The sequence below is a fragment of the Myotis daubentonii genome, chromosome 1, assembly GCF_963259705.1.
Source record: "Myotis daubentonii chromosome 1, mMyoDau2.1, whole genome shotgun sequence".
Classification (NCBI taxonomy): Eukaryota; Metazoa; Chordata; class Mammalia; order Chiroptera; family Vespertilionidae; genus Myotis; species Myotis daubentonii.
This window is the reverse complement of record NC_081840.1, coordinates 147,875,254-147,900,629: the sequence shown is the minus strand read 5'-3', so window position 1 is coordinate 147,900,629 and position 25,376 is coordinate 147,875,254. Positions and strand designations below refer to the sequence as shown.

The 25,376-nt window shown below is 44.6% G+C and overlaps 1 protein-coding gene across 6 annotated transcripts in view; it reads left to right on the top strand.

Annotated features, from left to right (window-relative positions):
* The first annotated feature begins 296 nt into the window (after positions 1-296).
* Positions 297-25,376, top strand: part of LEF1 (lymphoid enhancer binding factor 1) — a 116,471-nt gene continuing 91,391 nt past the window's right edge. The window contains exons 1-3 of one of the 6 annotated variants that reach the window (XM_059661947.1): positions 297-1,738; positions 4,198-4,264; positions 5,752-5,885. In XM_059661947.1, the coding sequence (XP_059517930.1) occupies positions 1,532-1,738; positions 4,198-4,264; positions 5,752-5,885 (408 nt within the window). In that variant the 5' untranslated portion in view covers positions 297-1,531. Of the gene's footprint in view, positions 1,739-2,893; positions 3,055-4,197; positions 4,265-5,751; positions 5,886-25,376 lie in introns of those variants that run through there. The other 5 variants (XM_059661951.1, XM_059661949.1, XM_059661953.1 and 2 more) reach the window with 5 other exon arrangements.

The window sequence follows — 25,376 nt, the reverse complement described above, 5'->3', positions numbered from 1 at the left end:
AACCATTCGGGCAGTTTCTTGTCAATTTCACGCCGGCAAAGCGTGCCTCTCAGTGGGTTATAAGAAGCGCCGGGTCGCTCCTTCCTTCGCCAAATTGCCTGATCCTTCCCTCCAGGAGCGCGCGCGCGCACACACACACACACACACGCACACGCACACACACACACACACCCCAAAACTAGGACTGGTCCTACAGGCTCTGGGAAAAGAAAAAAAAAAAAAAGTCCTCAATCACCACCTCCAACTCGCGGTCCCCCTCCTCCCGCCCAGCGGGCAGCCAAGGAGAGCTGGAGGCGGGGGAAGAGGGGGAGGAGAAGCGACGCAAATGGGTAGCTTTTCAGCGCCGGCGAGGCGCGGGAGGAGGAGAAGCGGTGGGGAGGCGCAGCCGCTCACCTGCGGGGCAGGGCGCGGAGGAGGAACCCAGGCTGCGCGCACTCGGGGCGAAGAGCCGGGACGCGCAGAAGCCCCGCACGCGGTCAAGCTCGGGGGCCCCCCTCCCCTTGGCCCGGAGAACCCGAGGGGTGCAGCGCCTGGCTTTGACGGAGCGGCCCGGAGGAGGCGTGGAGAGCGGCGAGCGAGACAGCCAGCAAGCCAGGCTGAGAAATTCGAGCCGGGAACAAAGAGGGGTCGGGCTCTGCGGGTGTGTGTCGGCTCCAGCTTCGGGCAGAAGCATTTGGGTTCGAGGACCCTGCTGTGACTTTCCGAGGCCCCGCCGTGCCCTCCACTGCCGACTCCCAGCACTCGCACAAACTTTATTCTTGGCAAACTTCTTTCTCTTCCTCTTATCCTCCCCCGCCACCTCCCCCTCCTCCTCCCCCTCCTCCTCCTCTTCCTCCTCCTCCTGCAGATTAAACGCGCCTGGAGAAGGAAAATCCAGGCGAAAGCGAAGGAAATAAGCAGCTCTAAAGCGGACACCTCCAACCCGGGCGGCTCTTTATTTTTTTGACCCTCCAGGAAGTGGACATTTCGTTATCTTCTGATTCTCCTGGCACCTTCTCCGCTGGGGCACACGGAGCCTTTTTGCCCAGCTCGCCTCTTTTCTCGGACAACCAACTCCCCATTCGGCATCCGGGGGAGCTCGAGGGCAGAGGTTTGCGTGGAGACGCGCCCGACGGACCCTGCTCGGCACTTTGGAGAGTTGTGCCTCCTCCAGAACCGGCGTCCTCAGCGCGCGTCAGCGGGGGGCGTGGGGTGGCCGCCGGGGCAGCCGAGCCGAGAGCGCGCCGCCGCCCCCAGAGGCGCCAGCGGCGGCGGCCCTCGCTGCCCGGTGCTCGTCGGCTTCCGGCGGGCACCGACGTCGGCCTCGGCGCAGCGGGAAGGCGCGGGCGGCCGCGGGACTCGGGCGCCGCCGCAGCTGCTCCGGCTGCGGGCCTCGGGCCCCGGGCCCCGCGTTTGCTGGCCCCGCTTCCGCCCACTCTCTTACCTCGCTCATCCTTCCAGTTCTCCCCCTCCCCCCTCTCGTTGACCCCCTCTCTTCCTGCTGTCGCCTCGGGTGCTCCCCCGGCAGAGCGGAGATTACAGAGTGGTCGGGATGCCCCAACTTTCCGGGGCCGGCGGCGGGGGGGACCCGGAACTCTGCGCCACGGACGAGATGATCCCCTTCAAGGACGAGGGCGATCCCCAGAAGGAGAAGATCTTCGCCGAGATCAGTCACCCCGAGGAGGAAGGCGACTTAGCCGACATCAAGTCCTCCTTGGTCAATGAGTCCGAAATCATCCCGGCCAGCAATGGACACGAGGTCAGTGGGCCGCCGCCTGAGCGCCGCGAGTGTGGCGGGCCCCGGGGTAGAGTGGAGAGCGAGGGAGGCAGGGCAGGCGCCGGGCAGCCCCGGAGACGGTCCCTCGTTGGTCCCTCGTGTTTGCCGGAGGCTGGGCGAACCCCCGGGCAGCCCTCCTCCTTTGTGTGTGTGTGTGTGTGTGTGTGTGCGTGTGCGTGTGTGCGCGCGCGTGTCAGGTGGGAGGTGGGGGTCTGTGCCGGGAAACTTATTCCAGGTGGGTCCGTTTGGGGTTCGGTGGCTAAACCGCTGGTTTGCGGGAGGAGAAGTTGGCCTTGAGCACGTTCGCGTGGCCTTCGGACTTTTCATTGGCACCGAGAGGGTGCGATGCTGTAGAGCGAGGATGTCTGCACTCAGAATTCTTCCGTAGGACGGAAAACAAAGTGCGCCCGCTATCTCGGTAGATATCTCTGCACAAGTGCGTTAACCCACTGGAGGCTGAGGTGGAGACGAGCAGAGCCGCAGGCGGAGAGGAAGGGGAGGCGGGCGTGGGCCGGGGCCGGGGTGGGGGGGGGGGGCCCAACCGCCGCTGAGCTGGGCTCGCGCGGAGCCCCCGGGCGGGTGGCGGGGGCGGTGCGGGGCTGGGTCCCTGCGGCCGCGGGCGCCCAGCGCCGGCCTGCTGCCCCAGCCCTCGGCGCGCTGAACCGAGCCATCCCTTGCAGTACCTCCCGCAACACTGGTTTTCTCCAACTCCCATCACTTAAAAAAAACAAAACCCCAAGACGCTTATATTTGGGGTTAGTTTGGGCCCGGATCAGGCCTTCCATCTACACAGAAGACAGGCGAGTCAGAGTGGAGATGCGGCGGAAGCCAGGGCACCCACTCAGGGGATGGAGGAAAGCGCTTTATCAGATCCCCGGGCCAGTGGCGGGCGATAGCGCCGCCGGTAACTCGAGTAGAGTAAATAGAGCCACGTGGGTGCCTGCGGGAGAAAGCCCGGAGCAGGGACCCCGCGGAAGGGCTATTTCAGGCCGCGCGAACGCTTCAGCAGGGGGGTGGGGTGGGCGGATGGACCCTGACACCCGACACTCCACTGGCCACCCTCGTTCAACAGCTGGGAAACGCTTTGGAGGAAATCCGGTAGAAAAGTTCTGACACTCCGATGATTTCATCAACGATTTTTCCCTCCAAAGAAACTTGGAGGTTATACCCGCTTTCCTTAAATGGCATCCGTCTGCCCCCAAAAAGAAAGCGTGTGGTTTTGGGGGCGGGGGCATTTCGGGTTTTAAACGCGCGTTTAAGAACACCTCAGAGTTACCTTCTTTATCCCAATGGCAGGGGTGAGTACTCATTTTGAAGGCTGGGGGCCTGAGTTCTAAGGAGAATTTATAAGGGTGGTCTTTATCCTCTGAATCTTTCACCCCGTTATGCCAATGTGAAGGGGATGTCCTGGTGGAGGAAGGGAGTTGGGGTGCACCCAACCCCATTTGAATGGTTTGTGGCTATGTGTATATTGAGGGGAAGAAGTCATTGGTGGGGGATACATGTCCAAAGAACCAAAGAACCCCTAAAACACTCAGGCTAAACTCTCATATTTGTAGAAGCGCCTCTGTTTCTTCCTACCCATTTTGCTGTCCTTCCTTCTTCCATAAATAAACTTGCCACCATTTCACATTTTCTGCGTGTTTCTGCTGCATTTGAAGCCCAGAATCCAGGTTTTCGGGCTCTGTCAGTGCTTGTCTGGTGGTAAATGGGCATGGGGCAGTCCCAAGGAAGATGGTGAAGGGGGTAATACCACTGATTTGCACGTGGTTGAGCCTGGGTGGATGGTGGTTACCAGAACTGATATTAGCTGGGCTACCTTTTAGATGTCTATAACCCGACTCTCAAATCTTCCTTTCTTTAACCACAGAGTAGTTCACTTTTTCTCTGGTTAGCTTGCACTCGGCCGGCTATAGTAGGTTATATGGAGTGGAGCTCCTGCTGGCGCTGGCTTGGGACAATGGCCTTAAGCCCCCACCTGTGAGAGGTTGACTTGTTTTTATTTAAAATGTCATTTTCAGTTGTAAAGTGACATTTCAGCAAGCTTTTAATCAGCTCTGATTGAAGTGAACAGTGGTTGAAGAAGCTATCAAAACGATCAACCCCATTAACTCACTCTTATCATATTCGGCATCCAAGCAGCCTTGATGCATTTTAGCAAACAGCAGTCAGAACTGTATGTGGATCTTTCCCAAATTTACTATGTTGATATTGTTTTTCCTCTTATTACTTGTGCTCTTCGTAGTCCTCGGTAGATAATAATGATTCAGAAATACATGTTGGAAAGAAAAAGATTTCCCAATACTCAACCCTAGCCTCCACCTCTTAGATGAATAAAACAGGTGATTGAGTTGCACCAGTGGACACACACTTATATCAGTATTGTCACAAACTCTAAGGTGATTTTTTTTTCTTTTGGGGATGGGGATTCATGCTGTTAGGTGGCCAGACAAGCACAGACCTCACAGGAATCCTACCATGACAAGGCCAGAGAACACCCTGATGACGGTAAGACTTAAATCTACTTCTTCCAACTTTATCATTTAACAAGTGCAGTTTGTGAATGTAGATACATTTTGCTATTTTGAATTAAAAAAAACAACAACAACAAAAAACAAACAAACAGGATCAGATGTGATGATACTATGCCCACTATTTCAACAAAATGGGAAAGAAAACCCAGGAAACAATGCTTATCTCTAATGTATACTTACGGAATTTTAAAATTATCTTTGAATGAGTTAGGGCACTTTGGATTTCATTTGGCTTCCAAATTCTTTGTGGAAGAGGAAATAATGAGTTTGCCTCTTTTCTTCATTTTACCTAAAGTTTTAATTGGCTTAGACCTATAGCATTCCGCCCCCCCACCCCCGCCCCCCGCATTGTTAGGGTGACAGTCTAAACCAATTTATTTACCAACATGAATAGTTTCAAATGGATTTTCATTTGTTAAATTGCTGTTTCTATTTACAGTGCGAAGGCAGGCAGAGAATGCATGGACTAAATACGGCTCAGTGAAGCAGAATCTAACTTGTAAAAATATAAAACTTTATTTGTAAAATTAGGGACTATGCATATGAAACATGACAGTCAGGCTTCCTCCCCATTTCTGATTCTTGCTCAAAGCTTAAAAATTGTATATATTTTTTAGATTTAAGGAGAACTCCATGTGACTTTAAAAGAATCTAGGCATCTGTAAGGTTTCCTTGTTGGACAGTCGGCTTGTCTGTTCTCCTTTAATTATTTACAATTGGCCTGACCAGAACGAAGTGTTTGTATGTATAATATGTCAACCCAGAGAAGGAGGGAAGAGAACTATAATATCAGGCTTCTTTCTGAGCTACAAAGTAGTTACACAGATTAAAGAGAAGAAATGTATATACTGAACACATGCAGATTACTTTGGCAAAATGATGTAAGTGTAGCACACAAAATTAAGTCTCCTGGAGTTAATCCTTCATAAATTTGGGTTGTTGCCCATGTATCAGTTACAACCCTCTCCTTCTGTATAAACTAGAAATTTTCTAGAAATCTTGAAGCACAGGTAGGATTTACAAGTTTGCCTATAAGGTGGAGTATAACTTTAAGTGTGTAAATGTATATGCGTGTCAATGGCTAAATGGCCTAATATGTTTATATTGTAGCTTTAGGTTTGTGTGTGTTCTTTCATGTGTTTCTGTTTCTTAGTCCAGTTTGTTAGTATTAGAACAAATTAAGTTAGATGGATAACACTTATTTTTGTAAAAACACCAGTCAGTAGTGGAAGTAAATTGAACCACATGTTTTTTAAAACATCTGGTTCACTGCTAATTTCATTTAAGAGAATAAATACTGTCAATCTAAAATAGAGCATAATAATTCAGTTACAATATTTTGTAAACAACTCTTGTGTAAGGTCCCATTTGTCATAGAACTAGTTGATTTTTCAGATAAAAAACAGTGATGTATAAAAAAGGAAGCCAGTGCATCATCAATTGTTCTTTGGATTCTCTCAGGAAAGCATCCAGACGGAGGCCTCTACAACAAGGGACCCTCCTACTCGAGTTACTCCGGGTACATAATGATGCCAAATATGAATAATGACCCATACATGTCAAATGGATCTCTCTCTCCACCCATTCCGAGAACAGTGAGTAACATGCCGATGTTACAAATTATTGTCAGAAGAGCACATTAATTTGTATTTTGGAAAAAAATGGTTTTTTGTGTGCTGTTTTTTTTTAAGCACATTGGAGATGCTTTCACTATATATGACCAGTCAGTACTAAATAAGACCTGTTATGAGGAATGGCTGCTTTAAAAGAGTGCTAACTTTGATGTCTTGTATTTGGAATTTTAGCTTTTTATTGGTTAAGATTAATAAATAACAGATCACCAATTGTCATGAAATCAAGTGAAGTTAAGTCAACCAACTTATAATTTTATGAGTATTGTGTTTTCTGTGCTGATGAGAAGAGAAATTGATTTACTCTTTCAATTAGCTACATGCTGTATCTACATTGCCCTTAAGCTATGTAGAATCAGAACAACTTTGGCTCATTTGAAGCTGAACATTCGAAATATTTCTTTAGCTTCTAAAACAGAGTCCTCCTTTTATTGTATTAGCTAATGTTTCTTTTAAAATCAGTTGCGACAAGCTATTTTTACTCTACTGTCCATTGTTGCAAATGTGAGTTGCAAATGTATAGCACCATGAAGAAGTCCAGATCTGTTACTTGACCGTGTTTCTCTGTGGCTGAGAAGGGGAAACCTCCCTCATCTCTGCATTCGGAGAGCATCTAAAGGGTAACTTGTGTAGTGCGTGAACCGGAGATGTGCTGGATTGTGCTCCCTGGGAACCGGCCCTGCAGCGTGGGGATTGTTGTTTAGTGCTCCATCAATATATTTACCTTCATTCCGTCTCCCTCTCCTATCCCACCTAAAAGTGCATGAAAAGCATGTATGCCTGGGCCTTGGGGATTAGGGTTTCAGTCTACCTGTCCCTCCCCGGAGTCAGGTCCTGGTCATAAAAAGGCACCTATGATTTTTGCCTTATTAGCCCAGTTCTTCCACTAAGTGAAAAAACTCAGTCACAGGCATTTGGGGAAAGTACTGTCATTAATCCCTCCGTGAGCAGAATCTGGGGTCGAGAAGATACACCAAAATTGCAGAGAGGAATGACTCATAGTCTAGAGTATGAGTGTTTATTTGATTATCCACGATACTCAATTGTTGACATGATAGGTTTGTGAAACAGAACTATTTTATGTGGGCACTGTGATTTAGAAGTTATTGTCATTATTTTTCCACAGATTTCAAAAACATGCTTGACTTTCGAGTAGGGATTAAGATTTTTATAATTTTTATATTGCGGCCAAAAATTGTGACCTTGGAGATCTTGTGCTGGTTGAAATAGCAATTTCACATTTTATTTTAAAAGGCTTTTAAAATATTTAATGATAGAGATTCCTGTGTGGTAAATATGAATCTCCTACCTAAAAAGTGAATGAGCGCGTAAAAACAAATAGAGTTTAATATTTAGAGACCACTGCCAAATAAATGCTTCTCTAAGTTTTAAAATTTGTAGGAGACTCTATATTTGTTGAACTGAACATACAAACATATCAGATCTTTCTTTTACAGGGGGGATATTTGATTTGGTTTGGTTTTTATGAAGGGGGTGGAGAATATGATTTAGATAAGGAATAATTGAAGATTTCTGTTGAAAGACTTTTTAGAACAGCAAATAATCTTTCTCACAAATCTAGATTACAGTCTCCGACTTGTTAAACAATAGGAAATAGCCACCAAAACAGTCTTATACTTTTCAGCTATGCACAGTTAACGCTTCATAAGTACTTGTAGCATTTGTTCCATAGTTTAGCTACTTCTCTTTTCAAAATAATTTTTAAAGTCAATATAAGAAAAAAAATCTATTGGTATTTATAGATGATCCCTACTAATATTGAAAAGTAAGCTTCTCTTCCTCTTCCAATCAGCATTTTCTGCCTTCAGCATTTCTCTCCAGCTTTTGCTCGTTCACCCCCCCCCCCCTCCGCCCCATATTAATCATTTTGAAATTTTGATAGAAAATGGACGGTATTTATTGTTAGTGTATGTATTCAAATTTTGAGGTCAGTAAATTGAACAGCCATTCATTGTTTAGGAAAGATTTGTGGCCGGAATAAATGTTGGTTGGTGTGGAGTGGAAGAGAGGGGTGTGGTCAGGAAGTAGTTACTCTGCCCTGTTATCTGCCGCTTTGCTTTATTCTGTTACATTTTAGGACATTTTATTTTAGGCACATTTTCTTGCAGATATTCTGCAGTTTTGCACAGTTCCAGAAGCTTTTCAGTTTTAACCACAAGGCTATGTCCAATTTTTTGTTTGTTTGTTTGTTTAAGGTTCAACCGAAGTGAGTTGCAATCTTGGGTTTTTAATACCTAACAGCTGTTTTTAACGCGTCTGAGACCCAAAACACTAACCGGAAGGCAGCCTCTCTCCTTCACCCTTAACCACGCTTCTGCCTTCTTGCTAACTCGGTCCTTAGCAGAGCGAGCTAGCCAGTGTCTGTGTAACTGACATCCACAGTGATAGGTTTTTATCTGGGGTGTCGGGGAGCTGGGTGGCCATTTGTGTCTGGGCTTAAGGTGGGAGCAGCCCAGAGGCATCCCAGTTTCTTGAATTTGCATTATAAACAACTGCTTGTTTACAGCACTTTAGGCGTGCAGGTGTTAGGGCTAGAAAAACATCTGGGGTGGGGGAAGGCCTAGACTGCCCCTTTCCCCACACAGAATCTTCCCTTTGTAGTAACTGCAGGTAATCTGGCACTGGCACACACAGAGATGTTTCAGCTCGTAGCTCATTCTAACAATTCTGTATGCTTTCCCCCTTCTTTTCGACAAACGCTGACATACGTACGATCGAAGAGCTTTTACTGATGACCTGAGTGTAGTATTTTATCTACTCAGGAGAACAGCCTTCTCAAATCCAGCTTTTTTTTTTTTTTTTCCTTCAGAAGGAAAATTTGAATGGGCTAATTATATTCTTCCAAAACTGGAATTCTTAGAGGTTTGTCTATACCACAAAACTTACAAATGGGCGTCTCACAAAATTTTAAATAAGAATTGTTACTTCAGACAAAATGGACCTAATGAAAATGTACCTGCACTGATAAGGCATTTGGTGTCAGTGTGAGTTCTGGAAGCACAGTAAACCTTGGCTGCCTTCGTAGGGAGTGCGAGGATGCAGAAGCCTGTTAAATATGTCTGAGCAAAGAGCCTGGCGAGTGTATTAAAAGCATCCCCCCCCCCCCCCCCCCAAGCCATTCTTTCTCTGAGTCTTACTTATGAAAATCCCTGTCGGCAAATGGTAAAGGTTAACATGAAAAGAAAAAAAAATAGTTTGCTACCTCCTCTGTGGGGTGGGTCCCCGCGCTCCTGGCTCCTGTGCCTGAATACCCTGTGAGCAGCGAGCCTGGCTGGCTTTCACACAGTGAAAGTTCCCACTGGCCTAGAGCGCTGTGGTTATTCATCTTAGGTGTCAGGCTTCCATTTGTCCCTCACACAGCCCAAATGTTTAACACCTTTGAAGAGAAACATCTCATTTCTCTCAGCTGCTCAGGGGAGGGAAAAGCAGCCGGCTTAGTGCAGGAAACGACAAATGTTGCAGCTGGGTTCTACCAACCACAGTGCACCTGGTCAGCCTGGCTGCAGGCTGCATGTGTGTTTCTTTGTGATCTTCCCCAGGATCGACTTTAAGGTGGGCAAGGAGGATGTTCGTTTGCATTTCATCTTTCCTATTTCTGTTATTGGACATTGCTATTCCAATGTTTCAGGTTCTTTTTTTCCTTATCTCAAACAGCTCATTAGGCTGAGTTCCAGTGTGTGGTTTTTACTTTCAGGGAATCAACATTTGGATTTCTGATGGACAGAATTATACCTATTATACCTTTGCTGTAACCTCCTCCCATGTTTGTATTTGCTTACAAACAGCTACAATTTGATTCTTCTTATCATTGCTGACATCTGAAATTAAGGATCTAAGGTGGATATGTCTGATCAGTAAGCTTACACTTAAATCACTGTACATCACATTCCTGTGTAGCTTTGAAAACAATCACAGAAATAATAATTAATTCAAGGGTAGAGGAGACTATGGCTTATATTTTGAGCAAGATTTTTAAGGCACAAGTGTGTCTTTTCACTTTAGTGCAAGGAACTACTTAGTGTGATTTACTGACAAGTTACTTTAAATTTTCTAATCTAAGTTGTATACTTTTTGAAGCTAAGGGTAAAAATTTTTCCTCTTTACCTTAAGCACAAGAGAAGTCAACTTTTAGAAAGCACGTTCTATCTCAGATCTGCATGTGGGTGTCGGAAGAAAGCGTGGGAAAGTTCCGTAGAGCCCCCAGACTCTTCTGTTGGATTCATTCTTAATTGTACTGCTACAAAGTTGGGAAAAGATCACAATAAGAATAAGTGGGCGCCGTTGCCATCCCCCCTTCAGATATCTTAGGTCTCTTATGACTAACAGCTTACTTATTCTAGTGGCCCAGGGAGCCATACCGCATGGCCCTTTAGGAGCTGTTGTTCTTGCATGACTGATACCACAAGTGTATGGCCCTTATGCAGATATGTTTTTTTGAAATGATCCAAGAAATTTCATGTTCATAAAAACATGAGAACAACCCAGTTTCAGTAAGACAAGGCCATTGAGCCAACCTACAGAAAATCTTGCTCTTTGAAGTAACCCTCTCCCATCCCCCATGCTGGCCCTGGACTTGCTCTCATCAACCCCATTATTTTCATCCAGTCTCTCTTGTGGACAAAGACGCCTGTGTGATTTAATAGGACAGAGATAGGGCCTCCCAAATGGGTCTGTCTGGACTTGAACTTGTAGCCTCATAAGAATTCTTCCATATATCAACTGAGAAAAATTTGCAGCTTTTGAGTCTCTCTCTCTCTCTCTCTCTCTCTCTCTCTCTCAAACTAATGCTTAGTTCTTTAGACAGAAATATTTTTGGTTTATGTGACTGGCATTTTTAAAAGCAATTGAATCATTCCGTTCTTCTCTGACTCCTTTGTTTCTCATGTCTATATTATAGATACATGATTAAAACTTTATAAAACTGGTTTCCCTTTGATTTTGAGGTAAACTTGGAATTTAAGGGCATAATATGCCAGCAGTGTCTGTGAGCTAGCAGAAAAGCACATCTGTTTTATTTCTGGGCAGAGTAGAGCTCAGCGTTACATAGGTGCTGCTGTCATGGGAATGAGGTTTAGAAAAAAGAGGATATTCATGTAACACTTGCATCTTTAAAGCCATTACCTAAGTGGTTAGGCCAAACTGAGCCAGCCTGTGGAAAGCTAATACTGTGGCATCGAAAGACTTAGTACTGCTTTGTACTGTTCCGACAGGTCCTTACTCATTTGGAAAAGGCAACCATTGGATCTTATTTAAATAATTAAAAAAATATGTTTTAGATTCATGATTAGTTTTTTTTTAATATTAATTGTGACTTTATGAAGTCACAGTCTAGGAACTGTAGGCTCTGCTATAAGCTCTTAAGTCATTTTAGGCAAATAAATGATTCAGTCTCTAGGATTTAGAGGCATAAAGTCAGGAAATGGCCTAAAGACCAACAACAAAGACTGAGGGGTAAGGTTTGAAATGCACCAAGGGGGGAGATTGGGAGTTGAACACTAACAGTGAACAGGGATTGCTCACTTCAGAGATTTTGATAATGTAGCTAATCTAGCCCGGGCTATTTATAGACTAATATCAGAGGCTGTTCAGAGGATTATAGTCTCTGTGAAGTAGTATATTTGCACACAATACCCATTCTGTCTAAACTTATAGACCTGCTGACGTTATCTACTTGCTATACTAGTATGTAGACTACTTCGGAAGCTCACTGAGGAATGGTACTCACCTGCCTCCCCTGTAGTGGGAAATTTGCAAGGGTTTTACAGAGCCAGCAAGAGTTCTGGTTACCTGTCTCCTGTCTCCCATCTGACTGAGCAATACAACTGGCAGAGATGCAGCATTACAGAAGGTCTAGAAATGTATCTTATTTCTGCAGCTAATGAGGGGCAAATCAACTCTGAAAAACATTTGATTATTGACCGTTGTTGTTTCTAGCCATACCCACAAGTACTGTATTGTTAATGTTATGTTCACTTTTAAAAAGGGGCCTATTGCTACTTTACTCAACATAGAGAAAGGTTGAATGAGGGCTGGGTGGAGGGAAGGCTCTAGAACAGCTGTGGGCAAACTACGGCCCGCAGGCCGAATCCGGCCCGTTTGAAATGAATAACACTAAAAAAAAAAAGACCGTACCCTTTTATGTAATGATGTTTACTTTGAATTTATATTAGTTCACACAAACACTCCATCCATGCTTTTGTTCTGGCCCTCCGGTCCAGTTTAAGAACCCATTGTGGCCCTCGAGTCAAAAAGTTTGCCCACCCCTGCTCTAGAATGTAAAAAGAGGAGTGGCTCTCCTGTAGCTTTAATGTTCTTTAACTATTGTCAGCTTCTCAGTGAGACAATTACCAAAACAAAAAATTTACAGCTGACATACGAAAATATTTTTGCAAGTCCTTATACTTATATTTTGCAATGAAACTATCAACTGTTGATGATAGTGGATTATCTAATCAGTTGATCTGAGACTACTGATGAATTATGAGATAGTTATATTCAGTCTAGTACAGAATAGGCACTTCATTAGATTTGCTGAATAGAGAAATTTTCATGTAGGGTTTTGGGGATATTTCCAAAAGATTTCTCTGTATCTCACCAAATGCTATGTGAAAAGTAAAATCTAAACGTGTCTGCTACGTACTCCTCAGCATTGTATTATTTTCCTTTCTCTCTGATTTTGTTGCATCAATGAAAAGAGCATTAATCCGTGTCTTTCAGCTCCTTACAGAATGTTAAGTTTCCAGGTAAGAGTGGAAAGCTGCTATCCTCTGAGCTTGCTGCTCCTGTAAGAAGAATGGGAGTGGGCCCTCCTATGAGAACTGATCATAAGAAGTGCTTAGCTCTTATTTAGGTCCAGAAACCTCACTGAAGAAGAGGAGGTGATAGAAATGCTTTTTTTTCAGAAGGGTGCTTGAGATGGAAATAGAACAAAGAGAAAACCATCTTCAATTATATTTTAGTATCATATGGTTAATGCTTTTCACTTCATTTTTATTCTTCCCCCAGATAGAAAGGACTTGTTTCTTCAGTAACACTTGAGATGTTCTCTGATGTTAAAAATTCTTTGTGCCCCACCGGTCTGGCTCAGGGGTTGAGCGTCGACCTATGAACCAGAAGGTCACGGTTTGATTCCCCCTCAGGGTACATGCCCAGGTTGTAGGCTTGATCCCCAGTAGGGGGTGTGCAGGAGGCAGCCAGTCAGTGATTCTCTCTCATCACTGATGTTTTTCTCTCTTCCTATTTGAAATCAATAAAATATATATGTAACATTATTTGTGTTCTTTCTAAATGCATGTGGCAACGTCCATGCTGACTTTCCTAGCCCAGTGTGTGCTGTAAATTGATTATATCCGTATAATTGATTATATTCCCCTACAGGGAAGCAAAAATTTTGAGTCTTTATTAGGTGAAAGCTGAGCCTGGTCCCAAGTCTATTACTCTTCCCCAAGAGCCCAGAGACGTTATTTAACCTCTGTCAGTATTTGTTTCCTTATTCACAAAATGGCATATTACTATCTGGCTTGTCCAGCTTGTATGGTTGATGTGAAATTCATATAATGCCTGCAAAAGCCCTCAGTTTTCCAGGTAAGGGAGCAAGCTGGAGTCTCAGGTGGTATTACCCAGTGCCCTGGTGCCGCCTGCTGGGAATTCTGCAGGCAGGAGAGGTCTTGGCTGTTCCCAAGAAGCAACTGAGAAAGGGAGGAAACTTTTGGTTCTTACTATGCCATCTTGCTGACCTGGAATTTGAATACTGAGTGAAGGCCCTACATTAACCTTTAAAAAGTATTTGCATAAATAAGTTTTGGGACTTGTCATCATGTCCCTTACTAAGGTGGCTTTCCTCTCTTGGGTTCTTTCCCCCCCTCCTGATTGTTAGGAGAGCACCTGATTTTTCTTTTCAGCATCATAGTCTTCTATTCTAGTAAGGGAATGAGGAACATAAGGGATCAGATTCCTAAATTATATATTTGTTAATAATCTCATATCCTTCTAATATTTGAAAATTGCCAGATAACTCCTAACTCCTTGGATGGGAGTAAGAATATATTTTTGGTAAGGTTTTCTTCTCCCCACTGCAAAAATTAGAGAGAGAGGAGCTCTCTATAATTGTGAATGTAGAGGACAACAAGCAAGTTACTTTTTTTCCCCTCTGAATTTTCTTTCAACTGGAATCTTTCTAGCTTTCCTGGCACCTAGGAGGGTCAAGTCCAAGGGGATATGTTGACCAGGCAGCAAAGAGAAATCAATGCTCTTCTAGCCTCATGGAAAACTCCAGCTTCCTTTCCTTTCAAGACTTCTTTTTCTCTCAATGAAACTTAACTAATGTTAAATATATTTAAACATGGAGTCAGCTTTCTTGGTACAGAATTCTTTTATCTTAAGCACTATATATTATCTCTCTATATAAAACCCTAATATGCAAGTAGACCAAACAGCAGAACAACCGAACAACCAGTTGCTGTGATGTATGCTGACCACCAGGGGGCGTGCATGGAACATGGTGGGCATTGGCCTCAGCGGGATGGTGGAGCTGGTGAGTGGGGGCGCCAGACCAAGGTGGGGCGCTGGTCACTGTCATTAGTGCGAGCCTCTGGTGGTTGCTGAAAATTCCTTGCTCTCGCATGCACCACGGTCCCACCCTGCAGTTGCACCTGCTGCTGGTGCTGGTCGCACTCACATCTGCTGCCGACACTGGGAGCTACTGCTCGCACCCGCTGCTGGCGCCCAGTGCTGGCCCTAATCACTCAGGGCCATCGGGGTGTGAGGAGCAGCTTCCAGCCCTGATTGCCCCTCAGGGCTTCTTCACCTCCCCCTGTTCCTGAGGGGCGCTTGGGGCCAGCGGCTGCCTCTTGCACCTGCTGTCGGTGACGGCCCTGCTTGCACCCGCTGCCAGCGCCAAAGCCACCGCTCGCACACGCTGCTGGCACTGGCCCCAGTGGCTCTGCACCTCAGCGGGTGCAAGTGGGGCGGGCGCCGTCAGCATGTGGGAGGGGTGGCGGGAGCAGGGCTGCCGACAGACGGGGGACCCGTGAGCCGTGGCAGAAGGGGCCAGGCGGGGGCACAGAGGATGGGCTGGAATCTGCCCCTGTGCCCACTGCAGCCTTGCAGCCCACAGTTCCTTTCCAGGTGCATGAATTCATGCACTGGGACCCTAGTACCTTATAATAATGGTGATCACACATGTCCTCTTGGTGACTAGTTAAGATGACTTGGGTAAAGAGAAAAGGTACTGTAACCTTATCTCAGGTGTGTTAGACTTTGTCTTGACTCATAACACATACTTTTTTTAAAGTCAGAAACAAACCCAAAAAGGACTGAAGTAAAAATATGTTTACTGCCCTAACCGGTTTGGCTCAGTGGATAGAGCGTCAGCCTGTGGACTGAAGGGTCCCAGGTTCAATTCCGGTCAAGGGCATGTACCTTGGTTGCGGGCACATCCCCAGTGGGGGGTGTGCAGGAGGCAGCTGGTCGGTTTCTAGCTCTCTATCCTTCCCCCTTCCTCTCTGTAAAAAATCAATAAAATATATTTTTTAAAAAATATGTTTACTATAGTTGGGTTAACCAGTTAGCTAGCTAGCAAGCTTAAGGGAAAGAATTAAGTCTCCCAAATGTTGCTTGAATTGTTGTGGGGTTTTTTTGTTCATTTTTTATGCGCACATTAAAATCTTAAATCAAAACTGAAGTTTGTTTTTGAGAGGAAAAACAATTACCTTTTTAATTTTTTTAAACTACTACCGTGTGCCAGATTCTGTGCTAGGCAGTTTACATGGTTATTTTGTTTCATTTCATCTTAGCTGAAAACTGTGGGTGGATGTTATCATCTCCACGTTAAGATAAGGCCCATCTCCAGAGAGAGCAGTAACCTGCCTCAATTTAGTAAGTTGTAGAGTTCATGCCTTTCCTTAAGGTCTAAAAACTTATTTATTTTCATTAAAAATTACCATAGTTGCCTTTCAGAACATAAAACACTTATTAAGGAATCATAATTAAAATGTAAAACAGGAAAGCAATTATTATATTGATGATTTTGTTGGAAATTTCTTTTCAATAATGCTTAACTATTTTTAATGAAAATAAAAAATAAATCATTAAAAATTGACATATGTTCACTAGAAAAAAATAGAAAACCCAGTGAGCAACAGGAATAACGAATATTAAATTCCCAGGATCCCACTATCAGAGATGAACACTTAAAATTTGCTTGTGGCCTTTAGAGTTATTCCTATGCATATGTAGAATTATACAGAAACGTACACAATACATGCTAGACACTCATGCAATGAGAGCATAAAATGCCATTTTGTACTGAAGTACATACATTATTGTACTTCAGTTGGAGGGCAGAATGCCAGCTTACTTAGCAAAAGGCTAAATTGGAGTCTGTGGCTTGAACCATGGCATGCATTTGGATTTCCATGAATTTGACTTCCCTAAATTGAACACACAACACACCCCCTTCAGCAGAAGCAGCAGTTTACCTGCCAGGGAATTGGAAATGAGAACAAACCTGTGCTTGGGCAAGCTAGCCCCAAAAGCGAAAACCAGGCGTCAGTCTGTCCTTGCCCCGTTTCTTCTCTCAGTCACCACAGATGAGCATGGTAGGTCTCCCTTGTGAGAAGTGAATGAGGGAGTGGGAGAGAAGAAAGCGTCCGCCACTGCCCAGAGCGTAGAAATTCCTACCTTATTGGCCAGGCTATGGAGGAAGGCAGAAGGAGAGGGTGGTTAGCTCCTTCGTCCTAATCATTGATCAGGTGGATCAGACTGGGCCAAGGGCAGGGGTGGTAACACACCGCCCCACACGTGATGGGAGTTGCAGCGAGCACTGCAGTCGGAGTCCGATCTAGATCCCAGTGCTCAGCTGCTGACCAGCCTTGTGTTCTTCAGCAGTGACTTCCTTTCTCCGAACCTGGGTTCCTTCACCTGTGACATCGATCGCCGCCTTTCCTACTTGTAAAAGTACACGGTGCTCTTACTCTGTGTCAGTAGTAGGGTTTCTGGGAGGGGGACCAACTGCAACAAAATCACTCGTGTTCTCCCTTCAAAGGCAGAAACGGGTCCCTGTGCAAATGTCCTGAACCAGACACTACAGGCAGGTCATGTGTACACACTTGCGACAAGTTGCTTTATTGATTGTTACCTGAAGTAACGTTGAAGAAACACTGGCCCAGAAGATGGTCAAAATGTCACGGAGGTTCAGAAAACCTAAGTGACTCGCACAAGGTCTCACACCAAGGAAGCAGTGGAACTTGAACCCAGAGTCTGGCGCTGTGGCCTCACTTTCTCTCCACCCAGCTCTGTCCAGCCCCGTCCTTCATCGAGACTTCTGGTCCTCTGTTCACTTCTAGCCAGACCTCAGGAGGTTTCCTCCCCAAGGGCTCTCCTCCACGGACCTCAGAATAAGACCCACCTTCTTTAGCATCCTTTTCAAAGCTTCCCACAGTCTGGACCATATACCTTTCAAGACCTGCCTCCACGCTGCCCTACCCTGCAGCTTATGATTCAGCTACATTTCCAGATCTGCACCCTGAACCCTTTCCCAAACCCCTGGCTCCCTGAGATGCCTCGCCAGCACCGCACCATCGCGCTCATCCTTAAAGGCCCAGGCTAAATGGTCCATCCTCCGGAAGCTGCCCCTGATTGCACCACCAGTCCTGTGGGTTCCCATAGGACCTTCCTCATGACTCTGTTCCCATGTCTTAGATAATGGGTGGTTGTCTCCGTGGCTGTATTTCTCACTAGCTGTCAGTTCCTTTAGGACAGGGAGCACGTCTTACTCATCTCTATGGCCCACAACCCATTATACTACCCTGCATAGAGCAGGTTACTCCCTAGGTGATTGGGGAATAAATATAGAAATGTTAAAACTTTACTAATGCAGGGCAATAACACCAGCTATCAGTCCATATAAGATACAAGTCTTAAAAATATATCAACGCATGCAAAATCCCAAAGCTGACATTGAGCTGAGAAATTACCTGAGCATTAAATACAGAGTTCATGGACTAGATATTAGCTATTAGTTTTGAGTATTTAGTCCATGCCAGGATCTGCTCCGAGCCCTTTATATGTATTAGCTCTTTTAATCCTCGCCGTAACCTGACGATATCCCTATTTCACGGATGAGGAGACGGAGGCATAAAGCAGGTTGAGAAACGGAGCCATAGGGGGTATAGAAAGGGCACAGACCATGTAATGGAAGGTCACATGAAGTAGGTCATTTGCTCAGGTCACACCCCTGGTAAGTAGTGGTACCGTAATGGGGGCCCCGACCTTGGCTCCTACTGCAGGTGCCTTCTGCAACCATGGTTTGTATTGCCATCACTGCTGCTGGCACACAGAAGGTGCTAAACGATTGTTGAGTCAAGGACTTTCTCATCAGTGAGAATTGATTGTTCACGTACAGGGCTTTGTGAGTATAAAATGTGGTATTATATGAAGTTATACACTTCTTTAATGTCATTTTTGGCAGTCATATCTGTTGTGCTGGTGGAGAACATGGAGTCAACAGCGCCCAGTGAGATGTGGCGGGAGGGGGGGGGGGATGTATAGAAGGTGGTTAAGGTTCCAGCCTGATTATGAGGGGGCAGTATTAATGGAAGTAATCTAGTAAGAGGGGCAAGTTTTAGGACAGCCATTTGTGAGTTTGGCTTAAGGATTATCCTAAGTTTTCTCTTTCATGGTAAGAAAACAAAAAATTAACCAATACCTGGAACCAACATTTTACATAATAGACATCATTTTGGTCCCTGATTCATTTAAGTGCCTCAGAAAATCACCTAACTTTCCTGAGCAACAGCCTCTGTACGATTTTGGGAAATAGAACTGGGCATTGCCCAGAGGCAAGGAGAGTAGTAGTATTAACAATATAGTAGAATATATCTAATGAATGGACTTTAATGTATTTTTTTCTTATTAAATACTCACTATAGCACTGTGAAGTGAATACTGCTTGTCTTTTCATATTTCCAGTAAAGAAACTGAGGCACAGAGAGGCCATTTGATTGCTATAGTCCAGATATCCCTGATCCAGGAGCTAGGGTCCAATTCATGAACTAGTTTCTCCTCGAAAGGGGGTTGAGAAGAATCCTTTAGTCAATGTTGATAAACTACTTAGAGGATTATAGGTAGCAGGGGTGGTAACACATCCCTGTATCCTCCCAAAGTATCTATATGTTTCTGTTTTATTCAATGATATGGATGGTTTAGCTTTAGTGGTGGCTTAATAACAGGTTCTAAGAATACTTAAAATTTGTCTTTTGGTTCATTCAGCACACGGCCATGTGATTGCATAATGTGTTCGTGAAAATTCCCCAGAAATATTTGATCCTTGGGTGTATCAGACACATGTTGATAAATGTCTGATTTTTATGGGAATTCTATTGTCTACTTCTATAGTCCCAGTGTCCCCAAGTCTAACCAAATAGAGGATAACCAAGTAGCTGTGTGGTCAAAGGTTTTGTGACTCTTGAATTCTCTTTGGTAAATGATGTTGCCTCCTTATTCCATGACTAGAGGCCCGGTGCACGAAATTCATGCACGGGTGGGGTCCCTCGGGGTGGCCTGCAGAGATTGGGTTCAAGCTTGTGCCCCCAGCCTCACAGCCCCAGCTTGCGCCCCCAGCCTCACAAACCCGCAACCCCGCCTGGCAACCCCGCCTGCTTGCCTGCCCCACCTCCCCCGCTGCTGCCAGTCGCTGCCTATCGGGCGATCGATCAGGGCAATTGCCCCACCTCTCCCTGCTCACACCTGCCTTGGCCTGGTGCTGCCCACTCACCTATTCCATGGTCCCGCTCTTGTCGGGGCCCATCGGGGCCAGCAGTGCTTCCACTGCCGCCCGCTGCCACCACTGCATTGGCAACGCTCGCCGTGTTCCATGCCGCCCCTCTCCCAGTTGGTCTAACTCCTGCCTGAGGAAACAGTTTGCATATAGGCTTTTATTATATAGAACTAGGTTCCCAGTGCATGAATTCATGTACCTTGAAAGGAACTGTGGGCCAGGAGACTGTGGTAGGCACAGAGGCAGGTCTTGGCTCATCCTCCAGGCCCCCTCCCACCACAGTCCCCTGTCTACCAGTGGCCCCGCTCCCACAGCCACCACTCCCACACGCTGACGACACTGGCCCCGCTTGTACCCGTTGACGGTGCTGGCTCCGCTTGCACCCACTGATGGCACAGAGCGATTGGGGCCGGTGCCAGCAGTGGGTGCAAGTGGCAGCTGCTGCCTCAATTGCCCCTCAGGAGCAGGCTGTGAGCAAGGCCATCACCAGCAGTGGGTGCAAGAGATGGCTGCTGGCCCCGATCACCCCTCAGGAGCAGGGGAGTTGGAGAAGCCCTGAGAGGCAATGGGTCTGGCAGCCACCTCTCACACCCGCTGACGACACTGAGCGAATGGGACTGGCACCGGGCACCAACAGCGGATGCAAGTGCCGGGCGGGACTGTGGCGCATGGGAGCAAAGAATTTTCAGTAACCACCAGAGTGTTGCCCCGAAGACAGTGACTGGCACCCTGCCTTGCCTGGCGCCCCCACTCACCTGCTGCACCATCCTGCTGTGGCTGATGCCCGCCATGTTCCACGCACACCCCCTGGTGGTCAGTGCAAGTCATAGTGACTGGTTGTTCAGTTGTTCCACCATTCGGTCTATTTGCGTATTAGGGTTTTATATCTATAGATAACTGAACATTGACAGGCATAAATCTGCTGCAGAGGGTGTCCTTTACACAATAAGCAACTACAATGTGGTATGTGCTTCGTTTTTTAGAGCTATTAGTGGTGATGTTTTTGTATCGTGATGTTATGTTTAGTAAGAGAAATTAGTTTAGAATTATCTGGAATTGTGATCATTCCTGAGAAGTTAAAACAGTAAGTTTCCTTCAAAAAGTGAAAAAAAAACTTGTTAAGGAGATCTTATTAGGAATAATCTTTTTTTCTTTCTCTAAAGGAAATGCCTTTTTTTTGGGGGGGGGGGGGAAGGGGCTTGGTTCGTTTTTAAAAATTAGTAAGTTTTTTTTAAAAGCCAGGGGAAAACTCATTAAAGAACAGGAAAAAAGTACCTGTATGTATTTCTATTATTTAGATATAAATGTTTCATTTATATATACACACACACTTTCAGATGTTCTTTTTGCATCTGTACTTACAATACAAGCATTTTTATAAATGGGTTTATTAGGTTAGTGGTTTATTGTAATTTTTTAACTTTAAACTATATGTGTGTTCATATATTTATTCACATGAAATATATATATATTATGTGAATAAATATAGGTCTATATCGTGTAATGGCAGGCTACTATCCAGTCATAAGAATATTTCAATTTATTGATTTTTATCCTCAATTATGGATGTTAAAGTTTTTGTTGCTTGTTTTAAGCAGTGCTAAAATGAAACCCTGTTAAAATACATATTTTTCTGTAGTCTTTTTTTTTATAGGCTATATAGATTTTTATAGAAGTCTTCTAATTTTTAATAGAAATTGATTTAAATAGGTTATAGATATGTATTTTTACATTTTTGTGTTTGTTTTACATATTTATGTTTACCTGAACTGCTTGATATATTTTTTGATTTATGAGAACTCTTTATAAAGCATATTAACCATTTTGATCAACTACTCTTGAAATAATAATGGTTCAAAACTATTCTACACCTATATTGTGATTATTTTTCTCTGTTTCTTTATGACACAGTTGAGCTCTGCTGGTTATTGTGTAAACAATGATCTTCTTGTTACAAGAAAATGCTTTTCAGCATTAGCTTTGCCCATTACTCATCTTTTATTTCAGGAGAGAAGATGCTAGTACAGCTTTTTGGGCCCTTGTTGGATGGTACAGGAACCAGAAAGGACATTTTATTCCATCTCACTAATCAGAAGAAGTTTTCTTTTGAATCCATCTCTGAGCTAACCCTAAAGTTTAAGGGTAAACAGCTTTCCTGGTAGAATGAAGACTAACACCAGAGAATGTTTATTTCAGGAATGATTTAATAATTGGTCCCATAAGTATTTGAAGGTTCTTATTTTCAAAGTCATTGTGCTGAGCCCCATTGTGGATGTAGGTCAGTGAAGACAGAGTCAGCACTCTGGCAGCTCACAGCTTAGTAAGGGAGAGGCACTGCTCAGCACAGAGTGAGCAGGAGCCCCCTCACCAGAACCGACCCGGGTCCAGTGGGCAGCGACCAGCCAGGTCTTCCTGGAGCCGTGCAGCCGTTACCGCAGTCCGCTGGGCTGTCTTTGTTTAATAATGTGCCGTTCTTCCTGTACCTGCTTTCAGTTCAGTGTGGCCCACTGGAAGTATGGTAGAGAGTATTAGGCTTACTTACTTAGAAATGGTTGTGTAGATGGCTCTGTTTGGTTGAGCTTAATAAACACTTTTTAAATTAAAAGGTCACGCATGTTAAGCAACCTAAGACTATTGAAGAAAAGAACTCAACTACTTATAGAGCATTTTATTTATTTTAAAAATAGAGTTAGTTAATACATTCATCGTAAGACATTTTTCTGGTTAGTTTTCTTTTTAAAAAAATCTTTATTGTTGAAAGTATTACTTATGTCCCCTTTTTTCTCCCATTGACCCCTTATAGCTCGCCCCTGCCCCCTGCCCCAGGCCTTGACCACCCACCCCACTCTCTGAGTTCGTGAGTTATGCATATATGCATACAAGTTCTTTAGTTGATCTCTCCCCTTCCCAACCCCCCGCTGCCCTCTGAGATTCGACAGTGTGCTCCATGCTTCTGCATCATAAGACATTTCAGATGAACAAATTTATAAACGTTGGTGCCCAGTGAACCGGTGGTTGGTAAGAATGAGGACTAGGAGTTACTCTCCCGTGTTTCATGTTGTTGGTGCTGTGTCATTATTTCATGAACACAACCACCAGCAAGCCTGACTGGTAATAGACGTTTGCTCTGTGCACCCTGTGACCACGTTCCAAAGAGCTGTCAGACTTGACTTCCATTGGAATTGGGCAAACAGGACCTCATGCAGGTAGGTCGTTTCCACTTACGCGGTGCAGTGGCTGAGAACACACGCGCTGGATCTTCACTGCCGCAGCCCGGATCCAGGACCGGCCACCTGCTAGGTGTCTCATGGAAAAAGTCCTGTTACCTTTCTGTTCCTGTTTCTTTACTCACCAAGAATTTGAACATTTTCGTGACAGTTGGAAACACGGCAGGTAATGACTGCTTTGAAAATCACGTGGCTTAGTGACCATCTCCAGGAAATACTCGGTCATGTCCGTGGCAGGGGATCCCTGCCTGCGAGGAATACGGTTGCCAGGGTAGATCTGTGAGTTGCAGGCCTGAGGATCTCTGCTCTCCTGTCTTACATACCATTTAGCAAAGAATTCTAAGCTAAAAGCTAAGTTAAACAATGCAGGATCATATTAACTAGATTTTATGAGGGTTTCTTATATAGCTAATTGGGGACATTGGTCAGAGATTAAATTTTTCAAAAAGAAATGTTTCCTCCCAAGATGGCTGGTTATCAGGAAAGAACCGAAATCTCTGTAGTTGCAAGAGAAACGTGACTTTTAACTTGCAAATGAGAAAAGAGTTCATCATTCAGGGACATCTCAGGTGTCCATTTTTCATTATGTTAATTTTGTGTGAATTCAATAATGTGCGTATGCAATGTGAAGTTTGAAAAGACTGGACTACCTGAAGAAAAAAATTTTATGTTTTAAGTTCTTTTGTTGCTAATTTAATGGTGGGGAAAATACTGACATGGAGTTAGGCAAGTCTTTCATTAGCCCTGTGTCTTTGAACAATTGCCTGGCTTCTGCAGCCTTCGTTTTCTTATCTAGAACCTGGTAAAGACAAATGGTTGTTTCGTGAACTGCGAGGGGCACTGGCATGGCAGTGTGCTTGTCAGAAGGCCCTGGGCGTCTTGGCGCCCGCCCTCAGAGCTGGGTCAGAGGGGGAAACGGCCCCACCTCTCCCAGTGCTGCGAGCATTAGAATTGACCTCAGTGCCCTGGCAAAGGAGGTTTTTCTGCCCTACGAGCAAACAAGGTAGAAAAGTGACACAGCACTGCTCTTGCCTGTTCTGAGAGGGCATCTTGTGCATTAGTAACTTTATGGGGGCACCAGAAGTGCAGCCTTGCATCAGGGAAGGTCTGGCCATCTGACTATGGCTTCCCTTACCATAAAAGCCTACCTTCAGAGGACCGGCCCATCCCTGGCCTCTATTCTCTACTCACACCCCAGTCTGGTCCTAGAATTCCTTGTCCATGATTCTCATCCAGGTATTGCATTTGACATGAGTAAACATTCTGTTGTTTGAAAGTTATGAGGTAGCTCCCTGGACAAGGAGTAAGCCACACAGTAGGTGTACTCAGGGAAAGCACATCCAGGAGGGTCCCCTCTGGCTTTTTCTATTAATTGGGTGGGAGGAGGAATTTATTCACATATTTACTCAACATTTATTCATTAGTTGCTTATTTCTTAAATAACTTGAGATATAATTCACATACCATACGGTTCACCCATTTAAAGTATACAGACTAATGGGTTTTTGTGTTTTCACAGATGTGTGCGACCACCATCACAGTCCATTGTAGGACATTTTCATCACCTCAGAGAGTAACCCCATACCCTTTAGCAATCATCCCTTGCCTCCCGATGCCCTCATCTCCCACCCCAGAAACCCAAGAAACCACTAATCTATTTGTGTCTCAGATAGTTCTCTGTTTGAGACATTTTATAAGAATAGAATTATGATATGTGGCCAGTTGTGACTGCTGCAGTTACCTAGCATGATATTTTCAAGTTTGTTTCATTTTGTAGCATGTATTAGTACTTCATTCCTTTTTCCCTCTGACTTCATAGCGGTTTCTTGTCTCCTAAGCTTATATCATGTTCCTGACACAGATATGAGCATTAATACAGTGAGAAAAGGAGTTGTTTTAGTCTATTTTGGGAGGAAGTAAAATAAAAATCAGTTGATCTCTTCAGATACATAAATGTGTGGTGAGAATTTTTTTGATTTCAGGTTCCTATCAGTTAGAAATTTTGACCATTGTATAATTATTTATGAATTGTATGCCTGAATTATACAATTATCTAATAACACAGATCACAGTATACACTTAGGGCAATGCTTACAGTTATTGATGGAAGCCACAAATTCTTATTTCAAATGAAATTGATAATTTCTCATTATTTTGTCAGATTTCATTATAGATTTTAGCTATAGTGCAAGCTCTTCAAGAGTTGCTATTAGAAGTAGGATAACTATGGGCTTTGTCATTTTCCTGATGTTTGCTTGTGATTGCATTATTAGCATTTTATTCGATCCACTTGGCATTCTTGCCCATCTGACATCCAGAGCAAGTGGGGGCCCCGATGAGAATGTATTTTAAATATTCTTATAAAGCTTAAAATTCTTAATATAAAGATGCATGTTGACACTGTAGAGTTTTCTTGCTGCACCCCAGTGG